General features: G+C 58.4%; 2 protein-coding genes across 2 annotated transcripts in view; one reads left to right on the top strand and one right to left on the bottom strand.

Moving 5' to 3' along the window:
- The first annotated feature begins 6 nt into the window (after positions 1–6).
- RNF25 (ring finger protein 25) lies at positions 7–4371 on the top strand. Its single transcript, XM_009324846.1, has 7 exons — positions 7–70; positions 787–856; positions 983–1054; positions 1799–1939; positions 2760–2849; positions 3208–3342; positions 3458–4371. The coding sequence occupies exons 4-7, from the start codon at positions 1874–1876 to the stop codon at positions 4181–4183; spliced, it is 1017 nt and encodes a 338-aa protein (XP_009323121.1). The 5' UTR covers positions 7–70; positions 787–856; positions 983–1054; positions 1799–1873; the 3' UTR covers positions 4184–4371.
- A 3811-nt stretch (positions 4372–8182) lies between these two features.
- The window catches only part of LOC103917660 (mitochondrial chaperone BCS1), a 3804-nt gene continuing 1041 nt past the window's right edge, over positions 8183–10945 (bottom strand). The window contains exons 4-8 of the mRNA XM_009324845.1: positions 10835–10942; positions 10404–10467; positions 9851–10020; positions 9277–9394; positions 8183–8590 (exon numbers count right to left, since the gene is read on the bottom strand). Coding sequence (XP_009323120.1) covers positions 8338–8590; positions 9277–9394; positions 9851–10020; positions 10404–10467; positions 10835–10942 — 713 coding nt within the window. The 3' untranslated portion in view covers positions 8183–8337. The remainder of the gene's footprint in view (positions 8591–9276; positions 9395–9850; positions 10021–10403; positions 10468–10834; positions 10943–10945) is intronic.

Raw genomic sequence — 10945 nt, 5'->3', positions numbered from 1 at the left:
AGTATCCCAACAAAGCTCCGGAAGTCTCGATCAGGAACCCACGGGGGCTGTCAGATGAGCAAATTCAAAAGTGAGTGCCAGGAGGGAGGGGAGAGGGCGATCCTTTCCTCCAGAGACCCGGGAGGCAGAACTGGTGGAAAAGCCTTCTCTCAAATTCATGTGGCTCCCCGTGTCCGGTTAATGGATGGATACAGGTCCCTAAATCACCTTGTCTTAAATCTCATGGGAGCTGCTGGTGCCGAGTTTGACACCGAGGGGTCTGCCCTGTGGTTGTTCCCCTGTGGTCCCTCTGAATTGCAATCTAAATCCCCTGGGCCTTTGAAGCTGTTGGTCCTGCTTTGACAGAGGTGGGACTGAACCGAGTCCTTGGGCAGCCCCTTGTTGCCTTTGTGCTCCTGTCCTTGGTGCAGCAGTGTGTGCAGAGAGACCCTGGTACCTGCCGGCAGCACAGGAGTAACGTGGCTCCCAGCACACCTGCTCAGGGGCTGCTGTCAGACAAACGAAACCTGAGGTTCACCAAAACTGAAGGGTGCTGGGTGAGCTCAAGCCAAGGAGCCACGCAGACCTGCTCTTGCAAGTCCTCTGAGGACAAAGGCTTCCTGTGCACTGGCTTGTGGGGAGCACGTGAATATGTGTGTGCACATGTGCTCATCCCATGCTGCAGGCAAAGCCTGAAGGCCAGTGCTCTATTTCTTCCTCCTGTCATCATGGTGGGGTGACAGGTATGTGGGATAGTGAAAAGGCATGGCTAAACTTGTGTTAAGTGTTTCTGCTGCTTTGCTGTAGGATATCCCAGACCCTCAGAAGTGTTGCTGAAGCTGGGCTGGGGACAGAGGTGCTCTACGAACTGATTGAGGTGAGAGTTGGGGGAGACTGGGGGTCACCAGCCATGGACACTGGTCCCTGACTGCCCGAGGGGTGGGATGGCCCTGCGCCCATGGGCAGGCCAGTGAGCAAAATGTTTGCTTTAATGCTCCCGCAGAAGGGGAAGGAGATTCTCACTGACAACAACATTCCTCATGGCCAGTGTGTGATCTGCCTCTACGGATTCCAGGTAGGAACGTGTCCCCCAGCCCCGCAAGCTGGCTGGGAAGCGAGGCAAGAGAACAGGGAGCCTGGGGCTCAAAGCTTGGCATATTGGCCTGGGACCGGGGTGTGCCTCAGCAGCCCCCTGCCCCCCTGGTCTGTAGGCAGTCCTACTCAGCGTGAACCTTCCTAAGGCAGTATATGCTACTCTTCCAGTCAGCCTGAAGATAACCATCTACAGAAACAGAGTATAGGGGCAGCGAGTGATGCCGGAGCGTCTCCAAGGGAGTAGGTAGGGTCGGGGGATAGTTGCTCGTTCATCTCAGCTTCCCTGTGTTGGTCAAACTTCACCTGGAGTTCAGCACACAGGTGGTCAGGAGGGACTGGAACACATCCATGCGGGTGCTGAGGTCTGCGGGGACAGAGGAGTTTGCCTTGTCCATGTTGCAAGGAGAGGCGGTGCCTGCCTGGGAAGAACACATCAGGTGGGAAGATTGCTGCTTACATGGGAACATATGCAGCTAAATCAGCCACAAAAGCTTTGCAGCTTGACATTAGGAGTATTTCTCAATCTCGGAATAGGGAGCGATGTCCCAGAAAGAGCTGAGGAGGTAGAGATGAATCCCAGCAGATGATGTTATGTGTCTCTGCCAGCAATAGCGCTAGTTCCCCACTGCCAGCGCTGACATGGGAGCGAAAGCCCATCTCAGCTGGGGAGGCTACACAACCCTGTGCTCAGAAACCCTTTAAAGCTGCCCTTTCTCCTCTACAGGAGAGAGAAGCCTTCACAAAGACCAAGTGCTACCACTACTTCCACTCCCACTGCCTGGCCCGCTACGCCCAGCACATGGAGGAGGAGATCCTCATGCAACAGGAGGAGAGAGAGCAGCACCTGGCGCCATCCCCCAAACAGGTACCGGGCCCTGGGCTCTCCCCCCCGCCCCCTGCACAGGCCCTCATGACGTCTCTGTCACCCCCTTTGGGACATGGAGCGAGGGCTAGCCTGACCTGGCAGCACGGTCAGTGTCGTGCCTGCATCGAGAATCAGAGCAGTGATTAGACCAAGTGACCTCCGAGGGCCCCTTCCAACCAAAATTACCCTGTGGGCTTTTAGTACTTTAGCAGTTGGTTTATTGGATCTCTGGGTCAGGGCCTGCTGTGTGAGGGGGCAGGGGAGTTGGTAGCATTTTTGGACTTCTGGAACCACAGGAGTTAGAAGAGAGAGCTCCTTCCCTAGTCCTTGAACTGCAGGGGTGTGCGGCAGGATAAACAGGATCACCTGTGTTCTGGGGTGATAAAACCTGCCTGAGCAGGTGTTGGAACAGTTGTCAGCCGCAGAGCAAACAGCGCAGTTGAGTGTGAAACAAGTCAAAGGCTCCTTCCGGCAAAACCCTTTCAAAGAGGCGTTGCCTAGATGACACGCTCCGCTTTGGAGTGGGGAAAAATAGATCCTAGGCTAAGGAGGACTGGAGCCGTATGTGCTGACAGAGGTGGTTTGTACAGCGGTCAGCCGCTGGAGCACAAATCCCGGCGTGCCTCGTGGTGGAGACACCTTCCGTAACAGTCACTGAGGCACCAGACTGCTTTCATGCTGCTGGAACCCCCCTGGCTTTCACTGCCCTGGCAGAAAAGAAAAGAAGGCCACCCTGTTCCGCTTCCAGGCCGGGGATTATCCGGCAGCACGTGGGCTGGGTCGTGGCCGGGGTTTGGTATCACCTCTCGCCTCCCCGCAGGAAGTCGGTGTGCAGTGCCCCGTTTGCCGGGAGACCCTGGTCTACGATCTCTGTGCTCTGAAGGCAGCGCCGCCCCCGCAGCACCCGCTGGTAAGAGGTGGGGGCTCACCTGCCCAGCTGTGCCCGCTCGCTGGGTAGCTTCAACTGGGACAATATAACAGATGAGTGAACACACGCTGCATGCTCTCAGGTCCTCCTAGGCAGCCCATCCAAAGGGCAGTTCATAAAACCTAGCAGGGTGTCTCCTGACTGATTGATGTGTCCACAAAGAGCAGGCTTAGTTGTATAGCCCTGAGCTTTCTCCTCCTAGACCATGAAATGAGCTCCGTATCCTGTGTCCCTTGAGTGATCAAAGGAGGGTTTGCGGAGTAGCTCTTAGCACTGCCAGCTGCCTACCCGTGCCAGGTGTTGAGAGAGCCCTTACCCCGCCTTGCTTTCTGCCGCTCAGGAGCCGTACAGGCCAGATGCCAAGACGCTGCAGCACCAAGAAGAACTGCGCTTAATTTTCAAGAGACAGCAAGAGAAAGGGGGCATCATTGACCCTGAAGCAGAGAGGAACCGTTACTTCATCAGCCTCCAGGCGGTATGGCACCGGGGCGGAGAGCTGGCGAGGGGGGCCCTGGACTGCAGGACCGAGCGCTGTCGTCGGCTGTGGCACTGCCCTGTCCCTTTCTTAACCAGTGGCTTCTTTCTTTCAGCCTCCAGCTGCTGTTGATCCAAGCCAAGCAGCTGCTGCCTCTGAGCCACCGGTGAGCGCAAGCGCTGTGGACGTGCCCCAGCCGCCCAGCCAAGCCTCGGCTCCAGAGCCAGCCGGGGCACCGGAGGCCAGGGCAGAACCCGGGCGGCCCGAGGGGCCTGCTGTGCCCAGGGAGCAACAGAGCAAGAGGGAAAGGTACAGAGGGGAGAGGCCAGGCCCCAGAGGCCAGGGCAGGCAGTTGTGCAGCAGCTTGCAGGAACCGGCAGAGGAAGCCTGTCGTCTGCTCCACGGCTCCAGGGGGCCCAGGGGCTTTAGCCGGCGACCAGAGCGGAGACCTGGTAGGAGGCACAGCCAGGAGTTTCCAAAGCCTCACAGCAGAAGCAGGGCTGCTGCCTTGGCTGAAAGGAAGGAGTTGTGCCCTGAAGACCCCTCACCAGTAACAGAGGCAGTGGACTTGAAAGAGGAGCACCGTGATGTGGAGAGATGGACCCCGGAGGAGGAGGCTGAGGCCCACGGCGGGGAGAAGGAGAACCTGGCATTCAACCGCAGCGACCACAGAGCAGCTCCCAGCTGGCAGGGCCACCACAGGCCCTGGGATTGCGGGAGGTGGGAGAGATCCAGGGTCCAGGAGCGTGGTGCCTACCCCAGAGCACCAAGAGGGCGAGGGGTGTTCAGGCCCGGTGGACGTCAAGAAGCCCATCTCCTCGAGAAAGAGAGTGGCTCCTAGCAGGAGTGGTGAGGGGCTGGGCTGGGGGAGGGAAGGGCTGTTTCTGGGGAGAACAGTGAAGGCTCTGGTAGAGCAGTAGCAAGTAGACACCGTACCCCTTGGGAGGGAGGAGGCAGTTGGCATGTGGCACAGCTTGGGACAGGCAGTGTCTCCGGGACACGTGCAGAGCGAAGCATCCTGGCGTGAGCGACTGGCTGTCACCAGCGTTGGAGAAGCTGACTCCTGAGAGATCATGTCAGCCTCGGTCTCGGAGGACCCAGGGGGCAGAGGAAGTCTTGACTGGGGACCTGCAGCCATCATCCCTGTACGTGAGCTGCCAAGAAACGTGCATACCTACAGAGCAAATGGACTGAGCCCAGTGCAGTGCCACGGCAGAGCCAGAGTTGTGGCAGGACCTTCCCTGGAAGCCAGTGTACCAGCGGAGCTGTGGTGGTGCCAAGGGATGAAGTTGTGCCAGGGCAGCAGCCTGGAGCTCAGCTTGCTGTGTCCCCCGGTCCTTCTCAGAGCGCCTTCTCAAATCCTGTCCCTGTCCCTGGGAGAAAACATCGCTTCTCCCGCAGCGCTGACTGCTGCTCAGCTGATGGGCTTAGCCAGGTGAGTCCTTTGTACGACAGGACACTTCCCAGTCCCAGCCAGGAGAGCCCAATTAAGCTTAAGTCAACACATTGGCAGGTCAGGGCTCTCTGGTGGCTGCGGCTTTGGGTTGGCTTCTGCTCCTCCAGGAAGGCTGAATTTAGCTGGAGCTCCTGCCCTGTCCTTCAACTGCTTTTGTGCAGGCGGTCTCCACCTGTGAAGAGCACTCTGCTCTGCGACCTGCATCTGTTGGGATCCCCCTCTAAGGCTAGGCTATCTCTTGGAGCTCCCAACAGCCCGGCGTGAAGACATGCCCCAATACTTTGGATACTCTTACCCTCCTTTCATCTTCAAGCTGATCTTGCTTCAAAGAAATGAGGACTTGCTGTTTAACTTGGTGCGGTTCCTTCTGCTGCTGCTTCACAGATGTAAACAGTGTCCCACTCCAGAGCCGTGACAGGCGATCTCAAGCCTCTGAAATGGGACACTGCTATTAAATCTATTTGTTGGGTCTTCTCCAGAGCCTGCTCCCTTTGTTTTCTCTGCCCTCTCACTCCTGTTCTTTGCTGTTTGGAGCGAAGGTGTTGATCCCTGGTATTGCTCACTCCCCTCCCTGCTCCCTACACCGGGGGCTGGGGCCAGGGCCAGGGCAGAGACCCTCCCCTGGCACTCCTGCGTGGCAGGAGGGCTCCCCTGCTTTGCCTGCCTCGATGTAAGCTGTCTGGCTGACCCAGACAGTACTGATTCCTTTACACTTGTTTGTGCCTTGTGCCCCTCACCTCTCTTTTTGCCACACATGGGTTGTTCCTCCTCCTGCTGAGTGCAAAAATGGCTGTGCTGCAATGGACTTGCCAGAGCTTCGGGTGAGATCCCTAGGAAACCAAGGGCTGCGTGCTGGCCAGGAGGGCGTTGGTGCTGCATCTGCCCAATTGATCCTTTGGCACATGAAGGGTGCACAAAAGCTGTCTCAAATGGGCCCTCCTCACCTGCCGCCCTGCTCTCTCCACACCTGGCCTTGTCCTGAAGGGTTGGTTTAACCTGCTGCCCAAGAATTTCCAACACTGGCCTATTTTCAACCCTAATGCTCTAAAAGCATTTTTTTTTTTTTCCCCTCCTTGGTCTGAGCCTACACTACCTGTCCTGGGCTTGGGGATCTGAGAACCGGACGTTGTGCCCTGCTGGGGACAAGGGCTGAGCACTTGCTCAGAGCCCTAATTTTTCTTCAGTGCTTGCTTTGTCCTTGTTCCAGCCGGTTTCTGGGTGAACGGCCTGTCCACACTTCAGTGAAAATGTGTAAACTTTATCTGGTTTATTGGTGCTTATTCTGCTGCCTCCTGCCTTCACTTGTGAAATTGCTGTGCTCCAAGAAAGGCATCTGATATGTCCTGAAAGAAACGAAGATCTCTGCCCCTCGCAGCAGCTGAAGTTCCTTGGCTTCCTCCAGTGAGCCAGGCTTACTCTCCGCAGGAAGACTGCTGTGCCCGATGTTTGGAGCATTGGAATTCAGCCGTGGAATCGGAGTGAGCGAGGACTTGAGTAACTTCAATCAAATGCCACACGTGTTAGAGGAGAGGGTTTTTTCCTGGGAGTAGGGATTTAGGAAGGGCCCTCACCTTTCTGACTCACTGCTGTCAGCCTGGAGCAGAGGATTTTGCAACAGCACATGGAAGTGAATTTGGGCTAAGCAAAACAAACCTCCGGGTCAGAAGGGAGGAACAGAGCCTGCACCCTGCGCCTTGGGGCTCCTCGTTTGGTGTCCGCCTGTGTCACCCACCTACCTCACAGGGCTGTTGTGAGGCTTAACTGGCAAAAGCACTCGGGCTGGGCAGAAGGGCACCGGCAGCATCTGTAGCATTAACACTATTAAAAGCAGACTGACAGATGTTGCCTGTGCTCTCTTGTGGTGGCATCGGGCCCCTCTGGCTCTCCCTCACCACTCCCCCATCCTCCTGAACAGCATGCTGTGAGGTGTTTGCCAGTCACTCACTGGCCAGTTTTGACCCCCAGCTTTGAGGGAAGAGGCTGGAACCGAGCAGTCGGCCTCTGCGGGACGGCTGAGCACAGGGTTTGAGATGCCAACGGCAGCACCCTGCTCCAGGAGCCACCCTGAGTCACTAGAGACCCCCCCAGTGGCCACAGGATCAATCCTTCACTTGTGGAAACGTTTGTGCAAGTCTGGGGTTGCATCAAAGCAGTGCCTGTTTGTGCTGAAGTTCAGCCAGGTGGCATCGGCTGGGCCCCTTCGTATCCCCGCGCACTCTCGGCTTCGCCCTTGGCCCCGCAGGGCAGAGCCAAGAGGATGGCTAAGCAGCGACCTAACAATTTGGGTTTGGCCTGGAACCAGCTCCCCCGGCCCCGCCAAGGTGACGCAGCCCCTGAAACAAGGACGTGAACACGGGGCTGGCTCTGAGGAAGCTGGTTTCAGGACTCTGAAACAAGGACTAGGGAGGGGAGAGGCTCTGGCTGGCTCGTTCTGTGGGTCAGCACGCACACCCTGACCCCTGGCTCCGTGGCACTGGGAAGGAGGCACAGAGCCTGCCCGCTTCTCCATCGTATTTTGGGCACCTGTGGCTCTACCAGCCCATCCAGGACTTTTGTTCCTGGCAGGAAGGAAGCCCAGTGACAGGGAAGAGGCTGTGAGACTGCCAGCAGCTGGCCAAATCCCTCCTTTCAGCCACACAGGGCCTCTCCTGCTGGAAGGAGAGCAGTAGTCACCTCCAACAGGCATTTCTGCACCTCGCACTGGGCTGGCCTGGCTGCAGAAATTCACGTTGGGGTTAACATCAAGCTCTTGGGAAGATACTCTGTAACCAGCCAAAGCCTCTCATCTGCGGCCACCTGCAGGCCTGCAGTAGCTCCAGGGCCCCGCATCTCCTCCTCTGGCAGGAGGGACAGTCATGCCCACCCAGGAACGATGTCCAAGCAGATCTGCAACTTGGCATTGCAGCTGGCAGGGCAGGAGCTGTGGCACCAGCCTGCAGCCTGAGGGACAACGAGCTGTCTCTTGGGAGCTGCTTTCTTCTGAAAACACTCTGGATTTGCAGTACTGGCCATGCCAGGCCCTGATCAGGAGGGCTCTGGACCAGCAGCTTAGTGGGGCAACTAACAGGCGAAGGGACTGGAGAGCCAAGAGCCGTGTTGCACAATTCACAGAGGATATTCAAACACCAGTGAAGACCATTCTCCCTTCAAAGACCAGCAGCTCTTTAGCAGTGCAGCACCCCAGTGTCCTGCCCCAGGGAAATGCCTGTCTGGGGCACCCCCGGGCTGCCCCACAAGGAAGGGGATTCACATCCAGGAGCCTTGGCAGCTTACAGCAATCCCAGCAGGAGGCATGTGCTGGCGAGCGGGGCCAGTGCAGTAGCACCCAAGTCTGAGGAGCAGTAAGAGCCAATCCCCTCTCCCCGCTGTAAGGCTGGCAGCTCTGACTCTCCGCATGTTTTAATAAAAAGCCAAGGCCTTGGAGGGGTAGAGGTGAACAGAGACCTGGCCTGCGTGGCTGGGCAGCTCCATGGCATCCCCGGGATGGTCAAGTCCTTGTCCCAGTCCTCACAGCGTTGTAGGGGAAAGCTGGCCCCTGGTCACGGCAGGATGGAGCGTATGTTTGCAATGGCTCCTTCGGGGTCCATCTTGTAGAGCATGAAGTGGCCCTGCACCTGGGCAGCGCTGATCTGTTTGGAGACTGCCAGCGCCTGCTCCGCAAACCGCTCAGCTGCAGCCGGGGGCTGCTCGGGGTAGAAGCGCTTGAACATGCAGGCAAGCTGCCAGGGGGAGCAATGGCCCACGTACTGCTTGAGATCCACGCGGCCGGGGCGCACCAGGGCCGGGTCCAGCCTGTCGGGAGACACGGGTGCCTTGAAAACCTGATCAAAGTGCCCCTGCAGGGTGGGTCCTGCAGGAAGCCCCCCCTCCACGCTAGCACAGCCAGCGTCCTATCTGCAAGGTGCTCTGCACTGTGGGATGGTAAAAGTGAGGAAGAAGTTTGTCCCTGGAGGGTTGAGGGGCGGAAATCCATCTAACAGACGTGAGAGAGCTGGGGAAGGGCTGGCTCTGGAGGAGGACAAGTGTGTCCTGGGAAACGGCTCTGCCCATCTCTGTCCCATGAGCAACCCCTGAACAACCCTCTAGGCCAGCTCGGTCTGGAGCGAGCCAAGCCCGCCACAGGGCAGCGTCTGGCCAGGTGCCGTGAGCCCAGGCTGCATCCTGCCAACCCGCAGTGCTGCGCGCGGGGCCAGCGTTTCACTCACAACACGGCCACAACCCCAAAATCCGCAGATCCCTGCGGGCAGGAAGCTGGTACCTCTCCTGAAGGGCACAACCATGGTCTGAACAGCAAGGAAGCATCTTGGGCTCCAGCTGATTAGCAATCAAGGCATTTGCATCCCGAGGGAGGATTCGGGAAACCTGAACCCCCAGTCTTCACGCTGGAGGATGCAAATAGCCCTCCATAAAGGTCATCAAAAGGGAGCAAGGTTTTCCCATGCCGCCCTCCTTGTTCCCTCCCAGAGGGCAGCTCTAACCTGTCCACGTAGTTGGTGGTCATGAAGACAATCCTGGCCTCTGTGGAGGCCACACCATCCAGCGCGTTGAGGAGGCCGCTGAAGGTCAGGCGCCCCATGCCTTGGTACACAGACGGGTCTGGGGATGGAGGTGTCCGAGATCATATCCATTGGCCACTCGCCCCGCGCAGTCCTGTGGGCCACCTCCCTATCACCCGAGGCTTAAGCCAAGATCCCCGCGCTCTCCTTCCCCAGAGGCTGACCCTCTGCCTCTCCCTGGCTGGCAGCACATTCACCTCCCCTGCCCACCCGCACCCTGGGAACCCAAAAAGAGAATGAGGGGGAAATCCACCCCCTCCCTCATGCTGAAAATAGCTGGGCAGAAGTGTCTTTGCCTGAGGATAAAGGACCCAAATCTCTCTTTATATGGCCTAGCCAAAACTGGGCAAGGCCCAGCTTGGGCCCTGAGGCCCCAGAGAGCTGCCCACTCCTGGTCTCTGCTGGTGTGGCAGAGCAGCCCAGAGTCCAAACCGCCCCCGAGCACAGCCAGCAAACCTCCCTCCGCTGCTGGCCCGGGAATGGGGGCACCACTCACTCTCGGCGGCGAGGTCCCGGCTGACGAAGGCAGCGTCCACATCCTCCAGCAGGATGATGCTCTGCTGCGGCGCCACGCTCAGGAGGTGATTGAGCCGGTCATCGGAGAGGCTGCGGTCGCTGAGGCTCAGCAGGCAGATACTGTACTGCAGTTCCCCGGCCAGGGCTGTGCTGGGAAGGACACAAACCACAGGGGTGAATCACAGCGAGAAAGCCCAGAGCAGAGGAAGAACCAGAGCTCCCTGCCCAGCAGCAGGGGAGAGGGCAGAGGCATCCTCCCCCCGTGGGGAACAGATACGGGAGGCAGGTGGGAGCCCCTGCTCAGCCCACTGGTGCCACGCAGTGCTGTGCAAAGCAAGGGCGCGAAGGGCTCGTCACCCTGACCTGTCACGGTGCCAGCAACGTGAACGCTGACACCAGGCACCACTCAGGAGGCACAGCCCACTCCTGCATTTCAAACCCAAACTCATCCACACCCTCTCACCAGAGACTGCTGTGCCCCAGAGCAGGCAGCTGGCAGGAGAACTTGCTGTTAGCCAGCTGGCAATACTCACATGAAGCTGCTTTTCCCGCAGCCGGGAGGACCATACAGCAGGTAGCCTCTTCGGTAGGGGATCCCTAGGAAGACAGTATCCTTTTAGGAACCAGCTGGGTTGCTCTGAGCTCTCTCCCCCAGAGCTGCGGGGCGACACCAGAGGAAGGCAAGCAGCAGGACAAAGTTTCTCTGCAGCTGCCTCCAGAGAGGACCACAAGCATCCTGCCCCACAGCAGCGTCGCAGGAGCAATGAACTCCGTGGTTCATCCTGGTTTCCAGGATTGGATTGAACTGAGGGGAGTTTGTCCCTTTGCAGACCCAGGCCTGACCTCAGCACCTGGGCTCGCTCATTTGAGGGGTGTGCCTGAGGTGGTGCCCCACAGCCGTGGCTGCGGGGCGGTAAGGAGCTGCGCTGGGCACGGTACAGAGGACACCACGCCGGAGCCTTGCCTCTCTCGCTGTACCACTTGGGGTTGTCGATGAACTCCTTCACGTCCTGGACCAGCCTCTCCGACACACCTTCCTCTAGCACCACCGAGCTGAGAGGCCGGCGGCGGCCGG

The sequence above is a fragment of the Pygoscelis adeliae genome, unplaced genomic scaffold (genome assembly GCF_000699105.1).
Source record: "Pygoscelis adeliae isolate BGI_AS28 unplaced genomic scaffold, ASM69910v1 Scaffold346, whole genome shotgun sequence".
Classification (NCBI taxonomy): Eukaryota; Metazoa; Chordata; class Aves; order Sphenisciformes; family Spheniscidae; genus Pygoscelis; species Pygoscelis adeliae.
Note: the sequence above shows the minus strand (reverse complement) of the source record. Positions and strands in the feature narration are given on the sequence as shown.

Coding starts and splice junctions, on each gene's coding strand:
- RNF25 (XM_009324846.1), top strand. CDS start 1,874: ATGGAGGAGGAGATCCTCATGCAACAGGAGGAGAGAGAGCAGCACCTG. Junction 1,940..2,759: donor TGGCGCCATCCCCCAAACAG/GTACCGGGCCCT, acceptor GCCTCCCCGCAG/GAAGTCGGTGTGCAGTGCCC. Junction 2,850..3,207: donor CGCCCCCGCAGCACCCGCTG/GTAAGAGGTGGG, acceptor TCTGCCGCTCAG/GAGCCGTACAGGCCAGATGC.